Source organism: Pseudomyrmex gracilis, unplaced genomic scaffold, assembly GCF_002006095.1.
Source record: "Pseudomyrmex gracilis isolate BER0280 unplaced genomic scaffold, ASM200609v1 scaffold_252, whole genome shotgun sequence".
Lineage (NCBI taxonomy): Eukaryota > Metazoa > Arthropoda > Insecta > Hymenoptera > Formicidae > Pseudomyrmex > Pseudomyrmex gracilis.
In genome coordinates, this window is record NW_018020836.1 from 35,785 (window position 1) to 61,114 (window position 25,330).

The 25,330-nt window shown below is 42.5% G+C and overlaps 1 protein-coding gene across 12 annotated transcripts in view; it reads right to left on the reverse strand.

The window, feature by feature from the left end:
- LOC109859271 (patronin) overlaps positions 1–25,330 on the reverse strand; it is a 46,901-nt gene that overhangs the window by 9,277 nt on the left and 12,294 nt on the right. For 8 of the 12 annotated variants that reach the window (XM_020437354.1, XM_020437350.1, XM_020437352.1 and 5 more), the window contains 10 exons: positions 11,187–11,282; positions 8,312–8,527; positions 7,472–7,926; positions 7,274–7,389; positions 6,374–6,484; positions 4,384–4,465; positions 4,066–4,285; positions 3,370–3,910; positions 3,105–3,271; positions 1,291–1,470 (listed from right to left, as the gene is read on the reverse strand). In XM_020437354.1, the coding sequence (XP_020292943.1) occupies positions 1,291–1,470; positions 3,105–3,271; positions 3,370–3,910; positions 4,066–4,285; positions 4,384–4,465; positions 6,374–6,484; positions 7,274–7,389; positions 7,472–7,926; positions 8,312–8,527; positions 11,187–11,282 (2,184 nt within the window). Of the gene's footprint in view, positions 1–1,290; positions 1,471–3,104; positions 3,272–3,369; positions 3,911–4,065; positions 4,286–4,383; positions 4,466–6,373; positions 6,485–7,273; positions 7,390–7,471; positions 7,927–8,311; positions 8,528–11,186; positions 11,283–19,094; positions 19,137–21,711; positions 21,859–25,330 lie in introns of those variants that run through there. The other 4 variants (XM_020437360.1, XM_020437361.1, XM_020437358.1 and 1 more) reach the window with 4 other exon arrangements.

Consider the following 25,330-nt stretch of genomic DNA (forward strand, 5'->3'; position numbering starts at 1 on the left):
GTAATACTCGCAGCGAAAAACTCGGGTTTTCTTTTTTTTTTTTTTTTTTTTTTTTTTTTTTTTTGATAACATGTATATTGACGAGTCTCTCTCGGGCGAGTGAATCACAAATCGTGTGATACGCATTTGCGCGCATCTCGCGCATTAACTTAAACTTGTTTATTTGTAATTTCGCATAAATGTGTGTTTATTACCTGAAGCAAGTACGAATAAAACATGACCGGATGTATGTAATTCGCTGCGCAACAACCAACAATTATCTGTCGTACAACAACGAAGTTCGGCAGTGACACGGAAATTTTGGTGACACGATTTATAGACGCGCGCGACATTTATATTCGTCTCTCTGTGTTTGATCAATATCTTGTACAACTATATATATGTGACAACATAATATATTAAGACTCGCTTCTCAAATTTCTCCAACTCTTCTCGATATAAGTTCATAGTTCGGGAACACATTCGGTTACTGCTTGAATTCAAATGACTCGACGCGCGCCAGCAAATAACGTAATTAGAACGACACGAAAGTTATAAAATAGGAATAACTGTGTTTTGAATACTCTGTGTGTGTGTGTGTGTGTGTGTGTGTGTGTGTGTGTATGTGTATATATATATTTACATGAATTGAAGTAGATTATATTAGTACAGATGTATATATAGATTGTGTGATTAAATATTAAATATCACATTTGAGTAACCATCACCGAAAAACATTAATAAATGCAACGATACATCGCTACTCTTTTTCACGGAGTGTTTAGTATTGTATCATGCATATCAGAGGGGCACTTGTACTGGCGAATATATACTCAGGCGATGTACATTTGGCGTTATTGGAGTATCATCGAGTCGTTAAAAAAGATTTCGTTCTCCTCTACACAAATGTAAAAAAAAAAAAAAAGAAGCGTCAAGAAGCGAAATAATAGTCCGGTATGAAAAAAAATAAAACTTCTACTGAAAAAACGTAGATGGTAAAGCTGTTTCGTAATAGCCATTGTATTCGCATATCACGCTCGTTTCGAAATCTCTAAACATCAAGAGAGTATAGGGAAAGTAATTGGAAAAAATCCATTAACTGTGTTTCTGTGTAACAATGATTAAAAACAAAAAAAAGTAGCTCGACGGACGTTCGAAAGCCATTCACATAAGCGCGTATAAAAATCTTCTATGTAGAAAATATTTTTTAAATAATTAATTTCGCGCGGAATATATAAATATAAATATGTATATGTCTCTTGTCTACGTGGAAATAATGTCTCTTGTCTACGCTGATCGTAAGTATCGTACCTTGAGAGAGAAAGGTCTCTGTGGTTTTTCTTGAGAGGGTTGTTGGGGTACGGAGGACACCTCGGACGCGCTCGTTGGAGTCGCCCCGGAAGATCCGGAGGTTACAGGAGTGGGGGGACCGACTGACTCGGCCGGACTGTCCCCCCCGGACGTTGACGAAGAAGGAGATTTAACCTTACCCTGCAACCAGCCCAACCAGCGTGCCTTGTTAAGTACTCAGAGTCCGCCACCAAATTGCCACCAAATCACCATCAAACACCGTGCTGTCGAGTGTCTTCCCACGGCCCGAAGTGTGTGTTATAAAATTTTTTTCGCAAGCGCAATTCAATATCAAAGCCCATTCAGAGTGTGAATTCGCAAATCATATCTTATGAAAACAATAATTGACCTGAACTAGGACACGTATTAATTTACTTGTGTACTATCTTCTTTAAAAAAAAAAACTCGAACTCGACATCGTGTACAATACAATGCCACTTTACGTGAGATATTAACAACTGACAACACTATGATAAGTAACATTACGGCGATTACACACACGGTTGCTACTTCAACTAAATAACAATACGTTACATTCAAATCTTTTTGTATCCTATATCTATATGTATATAAAATTGATATCTTCATGAAAATCTTGTTTGATCATAAAACGGCATGCAGAGAGTGCTTCAAACAAGATAAATATCTATCTACTTAATTTGTGTGAACATATCGTTCACCGCTCGTTCACTCGCGCACTCATTCGTAACTCCGTCAATATATTTTGGAACTAACAAATAATGAAGCAAAACGATAAAATGCTAATACACGTTATGCCATATATACATATGTACACAATCTTATAAAAAAAAATGTTGACATTAATTACTCCGCCGGTTCCAAAATATTGAGACTGTTTTTCAACGAAGAGAAACTTCGCCAAAGCGCTAAATTTAATTTTTCGACAACAATTCTTACTTCGAAAAAACTGAAACACACTGATTTAAACAGAAATGTTCAATCCTGTAGTGAATGCATAAATTTATTACACAGACAACATGCGCTTACCATCAAGTACAGCTGAAATGTCAGAAAGAGGATTGTGTTAGGACAACATGTAACAGCTCTGGCAACCAAGATTATTTACGGCGCAAAATAAAATGAGACATTATGTTCTCCGTTATGTACAAAAAACAAAAAGCGACAGAACGATAAACCAATTCGCATACACGTGAAATAAAACAAACAAAATAAACAGATGGATTACAAATCAATATTGATTTACTCTGCCTGAAATCGAGCACTTGTATGTTCTACTTTATAAATAATATTGCAACTGTCTGTATTTATATACAAGCGATAGCTTAAATCAAAATGTACCTCCGCATAGCTATATGTATATCAATGTACTTTAGAAGAAAAAAAAAAATTCTGTACTTCCTGAGAGATTGACAGATAATGTGTTTCGCACATTATTCTTTTCTATACTAAACACCCGTGCCCAGATGCAAGAAGTAGCTGTCGCATGAGCAGATTTTAATATTATATATCAATTAAACACTTAACATTCCGAAATTTCGCACCAAATTGTGTCAGTTTTTATTTCTTGTTTGTGTGTCTCTGTATATATATATATATATATATATATATACTTTTTTTTTTTAAATTAATAAAACAGTAAAACCTTAATAGCAATAATACGAGTAGAATCGAATCGATAAACACACGATAACAACGTAAATAAATGAGTGTTTTCTGCAATTAGTCAGTTCAGTTCAGTTTTTCTAAATTCACTTGTGTCTCTAAATTGTTTTTATGTAATCCTGTGGTTTTACCTTCGTCACTGCCTGCAAGAACGCCGCTTTTCCCACCTTCTGTCGTTGCTTCGACATCACGACTTCCATCCTGCGCTTCTCGTTCTCTATGTGCCGTCGTTTCTCTTCGAGTTTCAGTCGTATGTTGTTCAACTGCGAGGCCATTATCGTGTTACCGCCGTTTTCATCTGGCATCACAGAGTATTTTCAGTAACAAACTTCGAAGAAAAATCGTCTTTTGAAGTAGAATTTTATACGTACCATTCGAGGCTCGATCAAAACTTACCGACAGAATGTTGCTCCGTCTGTTGCGACTGTTGACTGCTCTGCTGTTGCCACGTCGTGGTGTTTGGCAAAGTGGCGAACGTCGTTTTCTTCTCGCCGTTACCGTTGCCGTTGCTCTGACCCTGTTTCTTGATCGGTTTCGCGTTGTCCGCTTGCCGTTCCTGTTCCGTGTATGTAAAATTGATCCCCTTTTCCGAGCTCTGTCTGCTCAGATTCGCGAAACTGGCCAGTTTCGTGACGGCGTCATTGTTGCTGCCGTTGCCGCCGTTGCCGCCGTCCGCGCCACCGTCGTTCTCTGCGCTGGAATGTAATATATGCCGGAGAGCGACGTTATCCAGACTGGAGTTAGACGCCTGCCGTCGCAACCTCGGCGGCTCCTCGTCGCCGCCGTAACCGTTGTCCGCGATTATGTGTTGCACGCCGCTGCCGTACACGTCCTGGACGCTGGATCGCGCGGGCAACGTCGGCTCGGTGGTGCTGCGCTTTCCGATGTGCGCGCCTACCTCTTTATCCGGATTTCTACCAAAATTGTGTAAATTATCCTGGATAAAAGAAATCACTCGATCATACCGCTTGTCCTCACGAGACAATCCTCTCTCGCTTTCCGCGCGAAGATAAACGAAATAAAGACACACAAATGTGCGTTATTTCCTTTTTTTTTTGTTTTTTTTTTTCGTGCCCCGTTCCTGTAACATACCTGAGAGCCGCCAAAGTTCTCGATGGTCAGTTGAGAATCGTCCGTGATGCTGTTCCGTCTAGATCGACGTCCCGCGTATGAGCTTCGCCGTTGATCTTCCCAGTTGCTCGGTCGACCGGCGGCTTCGGTTCTAGTTACCGACTTGTCGTCGGTCACGGAACTTAACGTAGGCACACCCTTCCCACGATGCACCACGAAGCTTTCTTCGCTTCCCGCGCGTCTACAAAATAAAGATCTAAGTAAATTCGAGATAACTTTGTAAAATAAATTGTGCTGTACGATTTCAAATGTAACACACACACACACACACACACACACCTGTCGTCGTACGGATGACTTTCGACAGTCTGTTGCAAGGATTGCGACTTCTTCACGGTGCTGCTCGGAGCTGACTTTGCAACTAAAAAAGATAACACAATGATTAATCGATAGTTTGTTCACGTCCACTCTGTCAAATGAACAAGTCATTCATCACTCAAATACTATAATTTGAAAAAGACGGTAGGATGCTCAACAAATGATAAAACTTGTAGTTTACGTTACATTATAAAGAAAGCTTTTTACACAACAGATTATTTTGTATAAACACAACACGAAATTTTCCAATATTTTACATTAAATATATGAAGCTTACGCAACAGATTATTGATCAGATCGTTAGTGGAATATTCAAATGTACCGGTTTCTTTTTCTTCCGAGCTTCAATTAACTTGTTCGACAAAGTGGATGCAGTGGATGAAAAAAAAAGAAAAAAAAACAAACAAACGCAACGCGAGTTCGCAAATCGATTACGTGTTTTTAACTTGCGCCAATTCCGAAGATTTTCGAGAATTTCGAGCACTCGAAAAAAAACGGAACTGGAAAGGAAAAGCTCTTAGGAAATTTACTCAAGAGAAAAAAAAACACCTGTAAACACAAACACATACATCCGTGCCACAAATTAACGTTCTAGAGTTTCTAATTTTTTTTTTTTTTTTTTTATCGCAGAGTATCGGACAAATCTAACAAAGTAACACAAATAACGAGCATGTGTGCACTTCGACGTGTACTTAATTAATAATATAATAAAAGAGAATCCATAATTTATATATGTAACACAACGTCGCAACATAATCGTACCAACTAAACATGGAGTGGACTTTAATGAACGAGACGAGGTTCTCATCTTTCTTGTCGCACCGTGATAGCGATGACTCGTGGCGGCACACGACACAAATCTCATGCAAAAGAAACGTAATGTGAAGCTAACGTCCAATGCAGAAGCAGCAGGCAGCGCGATGAATTGTATATGCATGAAAGTATGCGTATCTCGCATGCAGGTATGTTCTCGATGGAGAATATACAGTATAAATACTCGGCATACAGTAGTGACTCACACGTGTTTTGTTCATGTACTTATAGATATTAAGAACAATTGCGTTATCTCCTTCCTGAGATTTGAGATATATATAAAAAAATATATATATATATTAATCAGCAGAGAATTCGAGGAGTCAATTCGTTTGATTCAAAACACACAAATGTTTTTGTTCGACCGATAAGAGGAAGATAAAACAATTATTTTTAATATGCAGAAAAAGATGTAAAATAAATTTTACACACACGTTAGAGTAGATACATGTATACATCGTAAAACTAAGTTTTCACAAAGATCGGATGAGATGCAAACAATATTATGATTATAGAAACAAGCAGTGCGTTCCTCACGAACTTCGCCAAAAAAGAGATTAGATCTCAGCTATTGATTTTTAAATGCAAAACGCACATAAAATTGTCGATACAACAAATTGCCTCTCTCTTGCTTCCGCGTCACAAGACTACGACCTAATAAATAATTTACATTTATCTCGATATGAGAAGAATGATATGTATACTGCGCTACTGAGAGCCATATGTTAGACTTTTATTTTTTACGTACTTCTATATTAAATCAATGAAATATGATAACTGTTCTAAATTCGAAACACGTGTGTGTCTATTTTTAAAAAGTTAAAAAACTATCAAATATCTAAGTACTTTGTCTATATGTATATATATATATATTGAGATTAGAATTGTTTTAAAGCTTTGTATAAGCGACAATTAGTTAGCTATGAGTAAGATGAGTGTGCGTTCATTTAAAGACGAATGACCTATAACACACCTACGGAACGAAGATAAATGCGAATAGGCGATCGGGTTGAAAAAATCCCCCCGGATCACATTTTAATTAAAAACGGCAAAAATGTCTCCGCGAAAATGTGACTCGCAAGGGGTAGACGACCACCTAGTTCATGAGTTTTTGATTCTTTGGTAATTCTGTGGATACCTGTGAAACCTGGCGTAAAATCGGAGAGGTTGCTTCTCAGATCAGGTATCGGAGCTATAGACTGTGGCAGGCTTCTCTTATGAGCTACGCCATGACTATTGCGCGGGCAGGCTGCACACCCGTCGCCGCGCCGTGTCATTGTGGTTCACGGTCAACCGGAAGTTGGCGAAAGAAGAAGGCGAGGATAGGCGTTGTCGTGTCAAGCGTCAAGAAGAGGTTACGCCATAGAAATATATGGAAATATTACAGTTGTAGATTAGGTGCTTCTTTTACTTTTTTTTTTAGCGTGTGTAGACACAGTAAGTTCGTAGTTTTCGCTGATACACATCTTTTTTTCGCTCGTTGCTGCGTTCGTTGTTCGTTTTCCGCAAACGGTCGCCAATTCGTATTAAAATAGAGAAGTGTAAAATGTAATTAGTTGCTGCACTCGGGAGGAGTTCGGATCGAGAGGGATTTCGAGTATGTGTATTGACACTGATAAAAAGCGTGATTACCATTACGATTGCAAGCAATACTTTTCTCGACTTTTTTTTTTTTTTTTTTTTATTATCGATTTTATTTGACATATTTGAAGTGACCTTCGCACATCTCGTTAATTATAAATAAAATTTCTCTGTTGACAACGCGCACGCATTGACTGCAATGGCAATGGAATTTCATGGAGAAAAGTATAACAAACTAAATCATAGAACGAGTATATATAAGAGTCCAATACAGAGTAATACGGCAGCCTCCACCAATCACATTTATCCACCACCAATTTTCACGACTTCTCTCTCTCTCGTACTCTCCCTCTCTCTCTCATCGAAAAAATATAGCTCAACGTGCCACATATCGTCGCGCAGCTCTGTGTCTAAAATTCATGTGTCTCTCACATTCGCCAGAAAATATTTTACGTACCATCCAAATACTGCAACGCTCGCTCCTCTCCGGGATAGCGCACGCACTTAGCCGGATGAATTTCCAGGACATTGTACATGTCCGCCAGGAAGACCACTAGGTTCTGCTTCATAGATCTAAAAATCAAAGATGTTTTTCATCATAACAATTTTTCTCGATTGAATTCAATTTTCGTCACAACTCCGAGCTCTAACGCACCCTCTCATATACGTCACGTCCTCGGGTTGCATGTGGAAAATCGAGTAGGGCAGACACTTGACGCAAAACGCGTGAACCAAGGAGAGATTGTGCAGCGCGTCCGCCACGGAGGGTCTCTTCGACACCCTGATCTCCATCCAGTTGATCTCGCCGGGACAGTAGAACGCGACGACCGCCGCCAGGCCCACGCCGTCGCACAGGGATTGAAAGTCTTTTGCGACAGGCAGTTCGGGCAGCCGCGACTTGTCACCGGCGCCCTCCTCGCTCTGGATCTTGGCGATCAGCGCGTGCGAGGCGTGATTGATCCAGAGCAGAAGACCCTTTTCGTGGTCCGACGGCACGTCCACCGTTGCCTGAGGATCGAACCGTCGAATCGCCGATACTACTCGATCACCCGTCACCACCTCTTTCGCATACAAGACCATCAAGCCTTCTATCACAGCCATATGCGCGGACTGCGACGAGAAATAAGGAAAAAGACAGATGTCGATTAATAAAACGTTTGACGCTCAGAAAAGTTAACACATTTCGAGACCAACGTTCTGTAACAAAAAACTATCCCCAGTAGTAGCCGGCAATTTTTATTTTACCGATATTACGAACCACATGCTGAGACATTGCACATCATCGGCAAAATGATGTGAGACATTGCATGATATGCTGAGTCGTCGTCAGTCTCGAATGCGTTAATGTGTAAAACTTTTGCAGAATCATGGTAATGCGCGTGTTCTGACAATTTCGGAACATCACTTCGTGTGACACAAATGCAAATATTCAGAGAAAAGAGACTGTTGTACAGGTCTCTCTCTCGGCTGAGCGCTGGCAAGTAAGAGCGCTTACCATCTTGAGTGGTGAATTTTGAATGAGGACCGTTTCGGTGAGCTGAGTATTGTTCTGCTCCGCGACGTAGACGCCTTTCCTGGCCAGAGCTTGCAAGATCCCGTAATGGTTCTGATTGTGATAGTTGGGATCTGAATATATGTTGGCCAGAGCGAGGCAGTAGAGTTCCGCATTTGAAAGCGCGTGGACGATCTGCGGCTTCAGGTGTTCCTGTTCCTGTGTGTGCAAATAGCGACGTTAACTTCTGCGCTTAAAGCGGTACACAGTAGTTATATATTATGTCCACAGTGTCTCAATTATTACGCCATTACGTGTGTGAATAATTTGACATCCAGAGGAATTGAAATTGTCTTCTGTTTAAATCTCAAGACATTTTTTTTAAATAGGAAAAGTCCTGCAATAAAAGATAAAATATTTCCGAAACGAAAGGAGAATTGTTATCCTATGTATGAACTCTTTAGTTTTTAATGCCCGCAATTAATATGAATATTAATATGAATATTAATTAATATGAATATTAATTAATATAAATATTATATTCGACATTTCCGACTTGAGATAACAGGAAAAAAATGACAAAGACATTATTTCAATCGGATAATCGAGATGTGGCGACGACAAAGTAGTAGTCAGACTACAAATTGGACAGTCATCACGGAAACCATTCATGAGTGCTCACTGACACGTAAATATTACGTGTAGTAAAACGTCTCGTACGGCTTCTCGATGGATTATAGAGAAAAGTTCGAAACAATCAATCGAAAGTTTATGCACACGCGTGACTTCAAACTTCTACAATCTCCGTATTATCTGCATCGTTTCATTTTATTGTCCGTTTTTTAACTTCCTAAAATCCTAAGTGCAAAACAAAACTACAAGAGACATGTAATGAAAAAAAAAAAAAAAGTTAACGATTTAACACAGCGACAGTTTGATCTTCATTTAAATCAATTTCTCTTCGTGTGCGATAAAACTACCTCGACGAAGATTCTCGAGCGAGCACACGCAATAATAATAACAGTCGAACCGCGCCGGAGCGCCGTAGCAGAGAACATGCAGCAGTTTCGCACGAAAGACCCGCTACGTGAGCGAAATATCAAAGGTACTGAGGTAATTACTATTTTGCGAGAGAAACATGTGCGAAGCAGGTAATTCGAAGATAGCAGTTGGAATTGTGTATGCATGTACACATAGCGATGAACTAATAAAGAGCGATTGATAAGTATCCGAAAACGACGCAATAGAGAGCGACGGCAATATCACGTTGCTTGTCGAGTTTTTCAATTCTTCAGAAAGACAAACACGCTGACTCGCTGTCGCACGTAACACGTTCGCGAACGTTTTCGATGATTTTTGACAATGCGCCACAGCTTGCAACGGCCGAAGTTTGCGAGTGGAGTGCGATTTCCGAAAAAAAGTGCTCGGTAGAAAGAAAATTTGCAACAATGAAGTCATCGATGCCGTAAATGGCTGTACGTCGGCGAGCTGTCACGCGAACCACGAGCGCGATAACGAGCCAGGCGTTTGACATTTCGTTCTTCCGAGGAGTGAAACTTCAGCGACAATGTGATACTACCACTACTGCTACTACTCTGTGTGTCGTTTCGGATACTTATCAATCGTAAAAATAACACCGCGAACTGATAGAAACAAATTTCACATTTGGGGGACGATCCAACTTGCGTATCTGTCAAAGCTAACGTTATTTTCGCGACAGAAAACATGTTACGTTGTATAAATCTTCGCGTGTGTGTCCCGCGAAAAAGGAGAGCATTTTTCACAAGTCAACCGAGTATATTCGAGCGCTCTCATTTTCCGCGTCGACTCGAATGTATATTTTCAAAAAGCGAAATTCCGGCAGAAAATTCCTCGAGACTCGAGAGAAACGCGAAATAAAACATTTGAGCGAGAGGATGAGTTTCGCGACTCACTGCCGGCGCGAGGGAGAGAACGCGCGCGGCGTCACACAAGAACACGGTAATGTAATTATTTTAATCGGATCGACGGCGATGAACGATGATACACGAATGAACGCGAGCCCGGAAAAACTACTCACGGGTTTTGCAGTCAAGACTTGCTCGAGCTGCGGAAGCTCGACGCGTACATCGCGTTATTTGATAAGTGCGCAAAAATCTTTCGCGTGAATACGAACGAATGTGATTGAGAAATAAATTTGCAAACAACATAATGAGATGTCCGAGAAATAAACAGAACTCGATGCGAACGAGATGCGAGCGAAACGCTCTTTGAATACGATTTCAAATGTATGAATAAATCAGAATTCGCGCTTTCAACGAGCGTTTTCAACCGTAGTTCGAATTTCCACCAAGTTCACCTTCACGGAGAAGTTTCGATCATACATTCTCTTCCGTTTTCGTCTTATTAGACGCGTTTATATTGTGTTCGAAGATCGTTATTTAATATTTCTCGTTTCGCGAACGCTGCGTTCCCTCGACGGCGCAGAGAGAATCCTTTCACGACGGGGGATCCATTTTCTTCGCCGAAATAATGATGTGCGCCACAAAAGACTTTTTCAGGATATTCCTCAAGGCCCGATTGGGGAGAGGACAGATTTTTCCGACGATGAGAAAATATTCATCCATCCCGAAGCACGGAAGAAAATTGTCGCAAAATCAATCAACGTAAAAAAAAAAAAAAAAACAAAAAACAAATAAACAAAGATAAATGCATTTCTAAAGAACAATCTATTCTGTCGGAGACAGTATTGGCGGGTGAAACAAAAAAAAAGACAAAGGCAAAGGCTGTGATGAGTAAATAAATGTGGATGTAGAAGTAGCAAACTAGATTTTAAACAACGTCACACACCGTTGTGTGTGTGTGTGTGTGTGTGTGTGTGTCAAAAACTGCAGCCTACCTCATGATCGCGATAATACGGTTCGCGGAGCTTTTCTGGCACTCGATTGTTGTACGCTTTCGACAGAAGCCATTTTACGGAGGCACGTTGTTTAGCCTGAAACACAGAAGAGAGAAACGACATTAAAACGTTTGTGTATTAAAAATATCAATTATTTTATATCGAACAGTTAATTGTTTTTTTTTCTTTTTCTTTTTTTTTTTTTTTGTTCCGCTTTGGAAGCTTCCTTTTGAGCTTTTCTCACTTTTGTTATCCGACGCGGAATTATCGGAGCAAATCACTTCGCTGTCATACAAAAAGCGCCTCGGGATGAAACGCGAGAAGTTTCATCATCATCATTATCATTAATAATCATTCGTTAACTTACAAGAGCGAACGCATACAACATGCGCAATGTAATAAGCTGCCGCGCCGCGTTATTCCGCTCGGGTACGTAAAAAAAAAAAAAAAAAGAAAAAAAATGCGCCTTATATACGTGTATATATATACATATATATCGCTGTGAAATCTAAGTTTTTATTTCACTGTGCATTTTCTGATTTCACACTAACTTTACCGATTTCGCCCATCAGACCCGAGACGTAATTATCTCCCGCGCATTGCTTCCCGTAATAAATGTACGGTTGAACGAAAAGGAAAGCCAAAAATGGCATCTCTCAACTCGCTCGACAGACTTTGAAAACTTTCACGCAGTATGTAGGTAAGTACCGCCGCAACACACTTCAAACTTCATCTCCTAAAACTTTTTATTTCCGTTACATTTAATATGTGACTGTGTTTCTCGTAAAACAAAAAAGAAGTCGAGAGTTCGTATTCTCTCTTCGCAAATTTCTCGTCGAATCGATGATTTTTTGCTCGCTTCGGTTCTGGAAATTTTGTTCTTAAAAAAGAAGGACATTTTTTATTCATCGCCAACTTAAACATTACAAAATACGCATGCGCGCCACCGCGCGCGTCGCGTCACGAGGCGTGATTTTCGCGTTCTACACGAGTTCCGAACTTTCCTGTCGAAAGTTGGGCCCCTCTCTCTCTCTCTTTCAAGGCATGCAAAATTGCATGCCTAATCAATTTGTCGAGTGCCACCTAAATGGGAACGAGCCAGACGAGGAGGAGGAAGAAGGAGAAGAGCGTCGAGGGAAGCTGGAGGGTTAGGAAGGATGGGAGTGGCCGTCGTATGAGGTCACGCCGCGCGGTTATGCGCTGCTATGAAGATTAAAGTGGCACGAGGAAGTTTCTGACGCTCCCGCAAAAACGCCGCATGCGGTGCACAGGCCGCGGCGACGGACGACGACGACGACGACGATAATCGCGGCGAGAAGAAATCGACAATTATAACGTAGACACAATGAGGCGAAAATCTCTCGCGGGAGAGAAACGAAGCTGCGTTCGATTTTGTGTTCCTTTCAATTACCGGTAACGGAACGACTCTGTCCTCGTCAGAGAGAGAGCGTGCACGGGACGCATCCTTTTAATTAATTCCAGTCCTTCTCACACGCGGACTAATGCGTTGACGTTAATTTGAAACGAACGAAAATCTGAAACAGATCTTTCGCGAGAAGAACAGAAAGAGATCGTTGACGCGAAAGTGGAAAATGTAATTTAATGCAAATAAAAAACTTGTTTGTACGTACGTAAAATTTATTCTTTTAATTGCGGCGCGTGTTACGTGACGCTCGTTTTTTTTTTCAAAGAACGAATACGAAATTTCGTCAAACGACAACAGCAATGCGATAATATGCCCCGCTTTCTACGCGTTTCGTTTCGAATACCTACTTTATATCGATACGAAGATGTTCCTTCGATCCGTATTTTGAGAATAAATAATCGCGAGATCAAGTTCCATCGAAATAACGTATCTACCGGCAGACCAGGTTGACTTTATCCAGTCGCGTATCAGACACACGTACACAAACGTAGATCTCGCAATAAAACCCACTGATCTACTTTAATAAAAAAAAAGAAAAAAAAAACAGTTACCGTACCGAGACATCGATTATTGGCTGCTACCTCGGTGTGTGTGTGTGTGTGTGTGTAACGATGTTATCCTGATAACGCGCGCGCGTTATCTACAGCACATGTGGGAGCGGTTCGTCTACCTGTAGGTAGCTGTCGCACGTATTTCGTAAAAATAAATGCAATAACTATGTACGTTTTCAATTTGGTGCGAGCATTTCCGAAGCCAAGTCATCGCAGAAAGAGAGAGCAAAACGAAAACGACGTCACTTTGGCAAGTTCTCCGAATCGTGAAATTGAAATGCGAAAGAGATCGCGGTATGACATAATCCCGAAGGACTAACACAGCGACACGAAAGATGCAGAAGTTCACCGGCGTGTGAAAAATCCGCGGAAATATAAAATTTCCACTGAATGCGTTTGCATTTTCTTGCGGAACACGATTGGAAGATTGTCCGATTTATTTGTCCGTCGATTGATCATCCAATCAAAGAATAATGCATAATTCTGATTGATTAACATATATTTAACTTCTGTCGAGGAGAAAATCAGCTGGACGAATCGACCGACGATTCGTCCGGTGTAACAATCTCGCGAAGTGAAGATTGAAGATTCTCAAGATTATAATTTAGTAGATGACATTCTTTACAAATCGCGTCACGTAAATCGTCGGGCTCTCAAGTTCCGCCACTTCGCGGACCATCTTCTGTACACACCTCTCTCGTGTGCATAAACTCGAGACACACATGTCCGACGAGGATTCACAGAAGAAGCGACGACGCACGCCCGCACGTGCGTGACGTTTACGTTAGTCTATAAAAAGAATCTGTCTCATCTCGCGCAATAACAACTTTGGTTATACGGCGACACGCGAACGCATCGCGCCGCGAAAGAATAACGCGCGACGATTCGATTCGAGCGCGCGATCGATCCGATCGATCGCGCGCGAGGTGAAGAGGAGAAACGGTCGCGGCTCGGTGATCCACGATGGTCGCGTCATCGATCTTTTATTAACTCGGGCGACTCGGGCCGGTCTTCGTTTTGTGATTCCGATCTTGTTGCGTTTCGACGCGACGAAAACAAAAGAAAAATGACCTTCGTCGGCTCTCGTTTATCGCGATCGCGCGGGCTCTTTTCCGATACTCGAGTTTTCGATTCAAAATCGGAGACGAGGAAGAGGAGAGTGTATAAACTTGCGATGTGTCGGAAAATCGTGTCCGAACGCGCAGAATCGAGTTCGCGATGTTGAACTCGCAACAGCGAGATTCGCGGAGGAGACCTTTAATTCGGAACAGATGTTGCTTCCAAGCAAAACCGGCGAGATTGACTTCGCGATGTGCAAATAGAGATACGGAAATTATTTCTTAATTACCAGACGTATCAAAAATAACGACATGATACATCACGAAAATTAATTAACATTAATGCTCAGGCAATAAAACAAGTTTTCTGGGGTTTTTTTCTTTTTTTTTCGGGAAGAAGAAGGTAAACGAAGCAAGAACATCGCCGAGACGGAGACACGCGATAACGTCGATCAAGAAGATAACAATCGTCGCGCGCGGGGGAGATCCACAGTCTAATAATCGCGGCGGGCAGCAGGAAGTTTTAAGCTTTGCTGGCTAAGTATTTCAGTCGTGTATGTATTCGCTCGTTAGCGACTCGGATTACTCTTAAATCATCTCACCGCCGTCTTCCTCCTTTCCGAGGATTAATTGCTCGTACGTAAGGCACGCAAATTAAATGCCGAGCGTGTATGTGTGTGTGTGTGTGTGTATATATATATAATTTATAGACAACGTCGCGCCGCGAGAGGAGAATATAAAAAACTTATCGCGCGCTCGAGTTCGAGTTTACTCGTACGTGAACCAACGTTCTTGAAAAATAAAAAAACGCGATTCTGTGTTCGCTCGCGTCGCGGTTACACGCGGCGCGGAAATCGAACTCCTCTCGAGCACCGTGCTCGGTCATCGCAAAGCCACCTGCAGCAGCAGCAGCCGCCGCGTTTCTTTCGTGGTATTTCTCGATACTGTCCCGCGCGGAACTTATCGGACTACTTACACGGGCACGTGAACGTGTGCGGTTATAGGCGCGGTTTAAGCGTGTCGAGCAATAAGAGGCCGCGCGCCTAGCTGATGCATATAAAACCTTCCGCGTAAAGAGCGAGTGAAAGACCACGACGCGAGTCCGGGATTACACCGGCGGCATCGCGTTTCACTGATTGGAATCAACGGTGTAACCGTAGCTTTACGTACCGAGGAAAATCCAGCGCTGATCTCCACAAAAAATTATGGCGAAACATTTTCCTCGAGTTGCTCGCGAACGACAACTCGAGAAAAATGTTCCGTTGTAACTTTTGACTCTTCGATTTTTCTTTTTATTGTATCAATCGGTTTACGAGCGGAAGAAGAAGCAGAAGCAGCAGCAGCGGAAGAAGAAGAAGAAGAAGAAACAAAAGGATATAAACGAGAGTTGATGTTCCCGCGTCCCGTGTCTTTTACGAGAGACACTCGCGTGTTCGGCAAACTTGAAAAGCTCCTTTCGACTTTTCATTATGTTTTTTGTTTGGATTCTTAATAAATTTGCGTTGTACGTAAAATTGTTAATTAAACGTTGCTTCGAGAAGACGGGAGTAAAACAAATGCGATGATAATATTTCTTAATTGCGCAAATAAAATGGATGTCGGTACCTCCCGGTGTGCGGTAGTCTTATTAATTAGGGTCAGTTCGCGAGAGAGAGAGAGAGAAAGAGAAAGAAGGACGAGGAAATGGAGTTCTTGTAGAACGGACTCTCCTGCTGCAGTCGAGACCGCTGTATTCCGTTTAACGACTAAATAATCACGCATTTCTCGTCGGTCGCTGAAATCGTTAGGGAACGGTATCCGTTCATTTAGCGCTCGTTACACACTAGAGCTGGAAAAAAAAGTATCAATTTTAACATCCCGTCAGTTTGACCTAATTAACATCTTGTCTGCTGTAACTGTTTTTTTTTTTTTTTATGTATAATAAGTTTTGTGTTTTATCGCACACGCGCTCTTTCTAGAACATTCTCGAAGATTAAAAATTCACTTCATCGCGCTCTTTTCCAAGAAATATACATCGATCAGCATTTATATTAATACAAAATCGTGTGTGCCTGCTGCCGTGGCGGCGCGATGCTGCTGCAATGCGGAGATTTTTATTCGCATGACGAAGAAGTGACACGCGCGCTTTCCAACGTAATTTATCCGCGATTGCGAGTGAGCGGGATGTTCGCGGTAAATTCGCGAACCAGAACAAGGATGATGTGTATCTACGCGACCAGATGGACTGCGGTCGTCGAGGTTATTTTACGATCCGTGTTACCGTGACCTTACTCCGCACGAGAAGATCTCTCTCTCTCTCTCTCTCTTTCTCTCTCTGTCGGTTTTCATTTCTCGGGAGGAAACCGTCTAATCGAATACAAGTAGGTGCGATCCTTTCCGCAAGATCTCGTTAGAAGTTCCCTAAAGATACAGCCGCCGAGACGTTGTCTGAAGCGAGGAAGCTTCGCCGCTTGATGAAGTTAGTTAATCAAATCGACTCCACTTGAGAAACTGTTCGTCTGTTCTTCCTTTCCCTCGCGAACGAGGTCGAATGTTGTCTCGCGCGCTTCTGTATGTTCAAGAAACAGGTTTCGTTTATTTTTACATGGATTAAATTTGAAAATAAACGGCGAGTATTTAATAGAATTGCGCGAGATTGTTTGAAACAACTGCGGTATTTATCTTCGAGAACAATAAAAAAAATAAAAATAAAAAAAAAACAATAAAATAAGTTGTGTTCTCACACTTGACGTTCGATTAATTTCAAAAAACTCGGCGCTATTACGCGGATATTCGATTAATCGCACAGTAATATCTGTACGATATATCGAAAAAGAGGCGAGGCGGCGGAATTTTGTTGCTCTTTGTTTCTTCTTCCCGAGACGAGATTTCTCAGCTTTGCTGCTCTCTATCTCTCGCACACCGGGATGAGTTATCCGCGCGCGGATCAACGCCGTGAGAGTTCGAGAGGCGAGAAATCGAACGCGGCAGACAATCGTGCGAAAGCTGATAACTCCGAGCAATGCGGTTTGATTGACAGGAGGAAGTCTCTACGAAGTTTCTACGAGAGAGTAGGAATGTTGATAACGCAAAATAAATCTCGAGAGAATCGTGCGATAAATTTAAAACATTTGAAATAAATTGTTTTTCACAGCAACGAACATTTGCTAACAAAACAATATTTCTCTCTTTTTTTTTTAACGTGTTATCAATTTGCACGTGTGACTTTTTAGCTCGAAAAACGCTTTGCCGCGAGTGAATCATCGGTGATTTGAGAAATCACGCGCTTTCACTAGCTTCGCCGGTGAAGTAAATTATCGAGCGCTATATTTTCAATTTTTAATTGAAATCGACTGTTTCAACAATCGACGACGGGTCGAATGGGGAAGCCATAATTCTCTCGCAACGGGGAAACCGCCAAGTACGTGTCTTAACCGCGCATAACTCTCTCGAGCTGAAACGTTGCGGCAGGGCAGTTACACACCTGCCTCTCCGGGCTTCGACATCAACCGACGCGTTGCGTTCGTATATAAATGTTGCGGCGTGGTATATAACGCGAGTTTACACATCTCTGGTAAATGCCACACATTGATCCGATGACACGCGTGTTACTACACGTACGTTCTTACTCTATTGCGTAATACTTTAATTAAAACACACCGCCAATCCTTTTACATGTCATTTATACACAAAACCGCGCGTGTTACCGCGAAGTATAATGAAACTTTATCTCTCACTGGAATTTTTATAAACGCGCTATATAACTTTCAACATCTACCGCATAAACGAACGAAGCGAAGTAATCGATACACGTATAAATTTTTCTCGCGTATTAATCATATCATTTAGATATTAATGTGATATTCGCTTTTAAAAAAAAAATATTACTTAACTGGAATAACTTGAAATTTTTTACCATTTTTCTGCAAGTAAATTTATATCTCGAGTACTGATCATAAAAAAAAAAAAAGTGAATCGATTTTACTTCTGTGATAAGATGATTGACAAAAGAACGCCGCGAGCCATTCCGATTGCGCGCAGATATCGAACGTTCCTTATCATCGCGGACGCCGGCGAAATGCGATTTGGAATTTGCATTCGTCTTCGCCCCGAGGCGTGCCGAAATCTCGGACCGAACGAGAGCTTGGCGAATAAAAAGAAAATAAAGTCGTGCGAGTTACGCTCTTTTTACGTGCACAAAGCACGCGAAGCGTGATTACTTCAAACAGCGAAGAGAGAGAGAGAGAGAGAGAGAGAGAGAGAGAGAGAGAGAGAGAGAGAAAATTAATGGTATAGAGTTAAGGAGACATGCGGTCGCGGCTGAATATTAATTATTCCGGAGAGGAAGGCATTGTACGTGACCTCTCCGATGTAATCTACGACGGTGGCAAAACATGTTGAGACATCGCGTCGACATTGTCGTGTATGTTCGTTCGATTGTGCCGCGTAACGCGATTTAGCTCCGTTGTTCGTGGGTTCACGACAAGATCCGCGGATCTCCGCGCCGGAAATGTTCCCTCGGTAATGTTCGCTTATAAATTCAAAAAGAAAATCACGCAAAAATGCTCTTGCGAAAGCGAAGCTCGGAATCGCTCCGTCAATTCCGCTTACCGCATTAGAGACGATAGAAATGAGTTTAACAAACAAATTCAAGCTCACGTAGCGATTAAACTGGCGAAGATCTGTTCGATCAATGTTTGTCTAAAAACATATTAGAAATTGAAATCTGATCAATAATCAAATGTGAGATTTGAATCAAATCCATGACGAAAAATTCGCAGATATATAAATTTCAACGACAACGCGCACCCCGTGTGTCGATTTCGCGAAATTCGGAGTCGCTCGAATTTATAATTACACGCGCGACTTGAAACACAATACCAAGATCTCTTACCAAAAACAGTCGCGGTATCCAGATCATTCAGACCGAGGGCGTTTTTATCGCGCGCACAAGAAAGCTTTGATCTCGCATCACTCCTCCGCACACGTCGCACATCCCTCGCGTGCCGCGCGTACTTTCGATTCTTTTTTCCCTCTTTTGTCGAAATTCGTACAAAAGCTTTAGATAAAAACGAGCGAACCTTTGCGAGGCAAGTGCGCGGAAGGTAACTTGCACGTTGACTGCCGTTCGAAGCAACGAAGGAAGCGAACGGAGGAGGAACATTTGCGGTGGTTTGTATGTGGATCGCGGTCCACGCGCCGATGGCCACGTTAACCGCTTTTGAGCTCGACCAGAGCGTGTGTGCAACAACACACAAAACATAGTTGCCGGGCGCCGCGGCGCGTTGCACAACCGCGGAAAACCGCGCTCGGGGCTAACGGACGAACGAACGTCGTCGTTGCAAGACTATGCAAGATATGCATGTTGATACGATCGAGAGAGCATCGTCCATGCTCCGATATGAATCGTGTTGCTTTTTTTTTTTTTTTTTTGCGCGCACGGCAGTGAAACGAGCAATCGCACGCGCCGGCGCCAAGAATGAGTTACAGTATCGGCACCGTAATTTCCGTCTCAGAAAAACCAGCTGACAGATATGAATCGTGTTTTTTTTTTTTTTTTTTTTTTTGCGCGCACGGCAGTGAAACGAGCAATCGCACGCGCCGGCGCCAAGAATGAGTTACAGTATCGGCACCGTAATTTCCGTCTCAGAAAAACCAGCTGACAGAATTGAATCGCTGCTAATGATCTAATTTGCGAATTTTTTGATGATTGTTAAAACTGATAGACTCTAATTGCCGAAATAATCATTGTACGAGGGGCGATTGATAAGTGCCCGAAACAAAATACTCTTCTCGTATTTCAAGAATGTCACCAAATCTTACTGGGACTTTGAACTCTTTTCCGCACGAATTAGCTTGGCAAAACGCGAGCCATATAAGTAGAGGATGATAAGTTTCTTGCGAAACGGGCCAAAATGGATAATTTTTTTTTTTTTTTTTCATGTTTGGCCCGTAATCGATACTATTCGATATCACGAGTCTGACTCATTATGTGAGAAGGAATTAAAAGAAAATACTCTGATCCTCAAAGAAATTTTCTCTTAAGAAACGAGACTTTGGCGAAATTCTTCAAATTTGAATATATTTTTTTCGCTAATGCAATTTCGCTAATTTTTTTCGCTTGTGCTATTCAATTATTTTTTTTTTTTTGTATTTAATTACGCACAGCTACATCATCGAAATTTGGTTTTAAATACAAGTTGCTCAGGTAGGTACGTTATTCTTACGTAATCATCATTTTCGTCCGTAATTAACGCAGTGAATTATGACGGACTTCGTTGATGAACTTCACACGCGCGGGTGTTGCATTAAAAATTTCCAGCCGATGATTTCCGTGCGGTTTTTCCTATTTCGAAAAAGAGAAAAAAAATCACGAGACGAGACGAGAGAACGGAGCCGCGAGCGATCGGGGAAAATGCGCCCTGAATTCTCGGTAATGACCGATTTAACCGAAAAAGGTTGAAAGCGGCGGATGTAGTCTGCGCCGATTGATCGTTTCCCGACACGGAAAAAGCGCTGCGGGCTTCTAAGCCGCCACGGTCACGATCATTCTATCAAGACTGTGCACGGTACAGTGAGTTTTTACCTCGTCGATTTCATGCGTGGAAATAATTAACGGCTAATACGTAATTAACGGTATTACGTAACTACATTACTCCGCGAAATTTTTTTTTTTTTTTTCAATCCCTCAGAGATATCGCCATTTTCTCCTCACCGGCGTTCGTGCAAACCAAGCGAAATCGATTGCTATTTTTATAAATTCGATGTTTCCGACGTCGCCATTGGAGGAGGTTCGCGCAAGTGAAAACTCTCTCGCGTTTCAGTTTTATCTTTGATATTCGATCTGTTAAAAAAAAAAAAAAAAAAAAAAAACCCGGCGTGTTTTCAAGAGAACAGTTTGTTTACACGAGCGCGAGTTTCACTTTCACGCGCGTGACACACACCCGGAGATCGATCGATAATTAACGGGGCGGAGTAACGACAAGACAAGAGAGCGCGAGAAGTTCATTTCCCCTCGTAAAAGCGCGTCGTATTTTCGCGCGGCTAATTACGAACGAGCGTGGTGGTAAATCTCGCGCGAGAAACGCCTACGCGCGCAAGAAAAGTCATTCCTAAGTGAGTCTCTCTCTCGTCGTCGCGATGCGAGTGCATCGTTGACGACGTAAACTCGCGCAATGATATCGCCGACTGCGAATCGAGCCACGCGTACGTGTGCGCGCGCGCTTCTCATGCCGCGCGTTGAAACTTGTTCGAGTCACTTTGCGTTCGAGCGCGATATCTCTACCGACGTTGCTAAATGTGAAAGTGATTATTCACGCCCGTCACCCGAGAAACGATATATCCCGATGCACGATCGAAGACGCGCATCGACATCACCGGGGACTCGCGCGCAGGCGCGCTCACCTGAGAACGTTATTTCTTTGCGGGAATTTATCGGGGGAGGAAGAGAGAACACGATCGCAATTACAACATACGTTCGTGCGGAAAATTAACGTGTTTCTGAATATTACCTCAAAGACGTCGTCGTTATCACTCGATGCGATAGGCACGCGGTACATTTAAAGATTTAATACAAAAATCCAGTCACGAGACACACAAACACACGCGAGATTCCGAATTGCGAAAAAAAATGCATGTCAACGAATTCGCCGAAATGAACTTATGAAATCCCACACGATAACGACGATATATCGCGTAGAGAACACGCGCGTTAATCTAATCGCGGCGTTGGCGCGTCAGCCTCGCCGCCGATCGATAAGACAGCTCTTGTACAATCGACCGCCGGAGTCTATCTCGGATTGCTCTCTGATACGACTCTTGAAATTGAGAAAGAAGAAACGAGACTCCGGTCCACACGGGGCGGAGGAGATCGCGATAATAATTTTAACAACACACAATCATTGACAAAGTTCGCGGATGCGAGAGCGCTGTGCGCTGTTTCTTTTTCACCTCGGCAAAACCCGAGGTGAAGAAACTATTCCAGGGATAAATCGATAAGATCCGGCGCGAGCAAATAATATCGTCCAGGCGATACGCGATTATCTGATAAAAGTGCACAACAACAAAAAAAAACACTCATAGAAATTCCGATCGAAACACGTTCCGTGTATAAAAAAAAAGAAAAAAAATGCGCATACCGAACAAATCACGGACGATGCTGTTCCAAGCTGGAAAGCAACTGCCGCTCCGCGCGGTTTGGTTTTTTTTTTTTGTCGCGTTTGCAACCGCGACGCGAAGTATAATTACGTTGCAAAATAATACAGAAATGCTATATAAAAAAAAAAAAATATATACAAAAACATTTTTTCCAAAACGTCAAAAAGTTGACTTTTACACATTTTAGTTGATTCACCTCTGTATGTGTTATTCGATTTCTTTACTGAAAGAGATTAATTATAATCGAAAAAAAACAAACAATTTAAAATCTGTAAATTATCGCAACGGGGAATCGGAACAAAATTAAAAAAAACAGAATCTTAATCAAGAGAGAATGTGCACGCGATACACATTACGTGCGGAAGAGCCTTCGAATTCTCTGAAATCTCGGTGTGTTTCCTTCCTTCGAACGTTCCAATTCGCTCGGAACGAGCGAGTTGGCGTAATTGTGTGTGTTCTCGCGAAGAATTTACGAAGAAAACACACGTTTTAACGAGGACTTTTCATTTGACACGATTTACTTCTTCCCGCGCGCGGAGAAGAACTCGTGCGTGCGCGCGCAACGACTTTGCGTGTGTGCCCATGCGTTTCACGTCCGATTAACGTGTAAAACCTCGCAAAACACGCGCGACTTTCTACTTTCCTCCGGAACGGAATTGTCGAACGGCGGCACATAATTCCCGATTCGCGCGGCACACAGCAACGGCGCGCTCGGTTGCAACAGCTCGACTTTCGATGAGAACGATAAGCGATGTAACGCGGAGAAACAAGACGGTTCATTAAGCCGCGCAAAAGTAACAGTGCATAACCAAGCCTTCGCACCGATTGATCCTACCAGCCTTTACGTTGATTATGAAGACGTTTGTACATCGGTCAGTGAATACTAATTAACTTAGAAACGTTGCAGAAGCTATTTTTTTTTTTTTTTTTTTTTTTTTTTCTATGATATCACAGTCCGATAAATATCGGAACGCTTCGTCGTCGCGACGACGGAGAATCGCGATTAATTAATAGAGATGTGAATCTCTGGAAACACGTGAGAGATCTTCCGGAAGGAAGAACATTGAAAGGAAAGGGAAAAAAAATAAAAATAGAAAAAAAAAAACCAAACTAACGGTCAGGTAATGGCGAACACGCGGCAACCGGAAATTCCAAACCCGATCTTATCTGCAATTCTCGTTTCTCTTCTTCGTTGAACGCAATGATCGTTTGAAGCCGTCAGATCGTTGAAAGCGTCAGATCCGTCTGAGCATGTCCACTTCTTCGTTAATTGCGGCCGGTTAACGACCCGAAGACACAACGCGCGCGCGCGCGGGTAGTGTAGCGCAATATTGGAACACAGGAATTTGTTCGAATTTTGATATCATCAACGTTTCTCATTGCGCGGAGACGCGGAATTGTGGAGAATTGCAAAGAAAACCACAGAGTCGAGCTGTTCCGAAAAACTATAGACGGAATGAAATCCGCGGTAGGAAAACTACCATAGCGCGAGACCCAGAGGCGAAACCGGCGTACAAACGTTCAATTACCCATTCTGAAACGTAATTCGTCACGTTGATACTTCCTCCGCGACTTCAAGTAGCTTTTTAATTAACCCTTTGACTTAATTACATCGCCGCGTTGTTGCGCATTGTCTTTCTGGGACACCGTCGCTTCGTAACGTACCTTTCAGAAACGTGGTCAATTTGTTTCTCTCTCTCTCAAAAGTGTCATTTTACGTACACGACAGACGTCCTACTATTTTTGTCGCGAAACGCAGTCTCTGTTCACTTCGCCTCGACAATATTTTGTCATTGTTACATCGATATTTCTGGGCAAAAGAGTGACGCGTGCGCGCGCGCGCGGGCACGCGTTACACTTACGTTCCACTTTCCTGAAATACAACCCGACAAAATTTGCCTCTCCCTCCTCTCTCTCTCTCTCTCACTTCCTCAACGACGTCCAACAAATATTCTCGTCGATGAGTCAATGACCTGAATTACCGCTTGGCGAAATGAAACTGCAGTTCTTCTCGTGTCTGCGCGCGCGTGCGTGCGTGCGTGCGTGCGCGCTTACGATAAACGCTTCGCGCATATTATCATATGCACATATGCGCGCGCGTATGTGCATTTCTACATATTGTTTGCCATAAAGATTTGTTACGCCCAGCGTACGAACTTCCTTTTCTCGCGCGGGACGATAATTAGCAGCGCGCGTCCAGACGCGCGGGTACGCGCTCGCTCGATGTAACGACGGGCGAGAACATTGAATTTTTTTTCCTCGTCAACATTTGTTTTTACAAAAAATCAAATGTGTTCCCGATTCCGAAGGTTTTAACGCGGGATTGAAATCGTGTTTATCGATACGCGAATAGCGTGCGAACGAGATCGGGAGAAACCGGAAGAAAGAAAAGGGGCGCGTGCGCGCGGCGTCATTAACTTCGTCGTAAAAAATCTCCTCTGCTATATTTGTGCTTCAAAGAGTCGGGGTCGGTCGTCGTCATCGCTGACGACGATAACTGCCGCGTAAAGTAGACCTCGCCGTGTTTCCACACGGACGTGTGATATATCTGAGGTTTGTGTTCGAGCCCCGCTTTCGCGACAACGGCAGAAGTATCATACGTTGTCGAGATACCGGCAAAGTATTTCGGTCGGCCTTTTCAGTTGCGCGAACGCCCCGTTACACGATATTACATATGCACATATAAAATACAGCAGGAAACCGCGCCGACTGCTCTTAAAATACCGGGGGGTGAGGAAGGAGGGCATTAATTGTTCCCAATTGTTTCTCGGTGAATTTGTGCGCGTTTGTGAATTTCGCCGTCACAATCGAATTTCACAAATTGAATTATTATTAGACGCACTTGCGATTTCTCGCAAATTAAACGCGCGCCCGGTACGACGCTCTTTTCGTTCGTGATTTACACAGTTTGTCCGGAAAGTTCCCGGACTGATTTTTTCTAGCGCGGGTAAGCGGCGCTATCGAGCGGTCAAC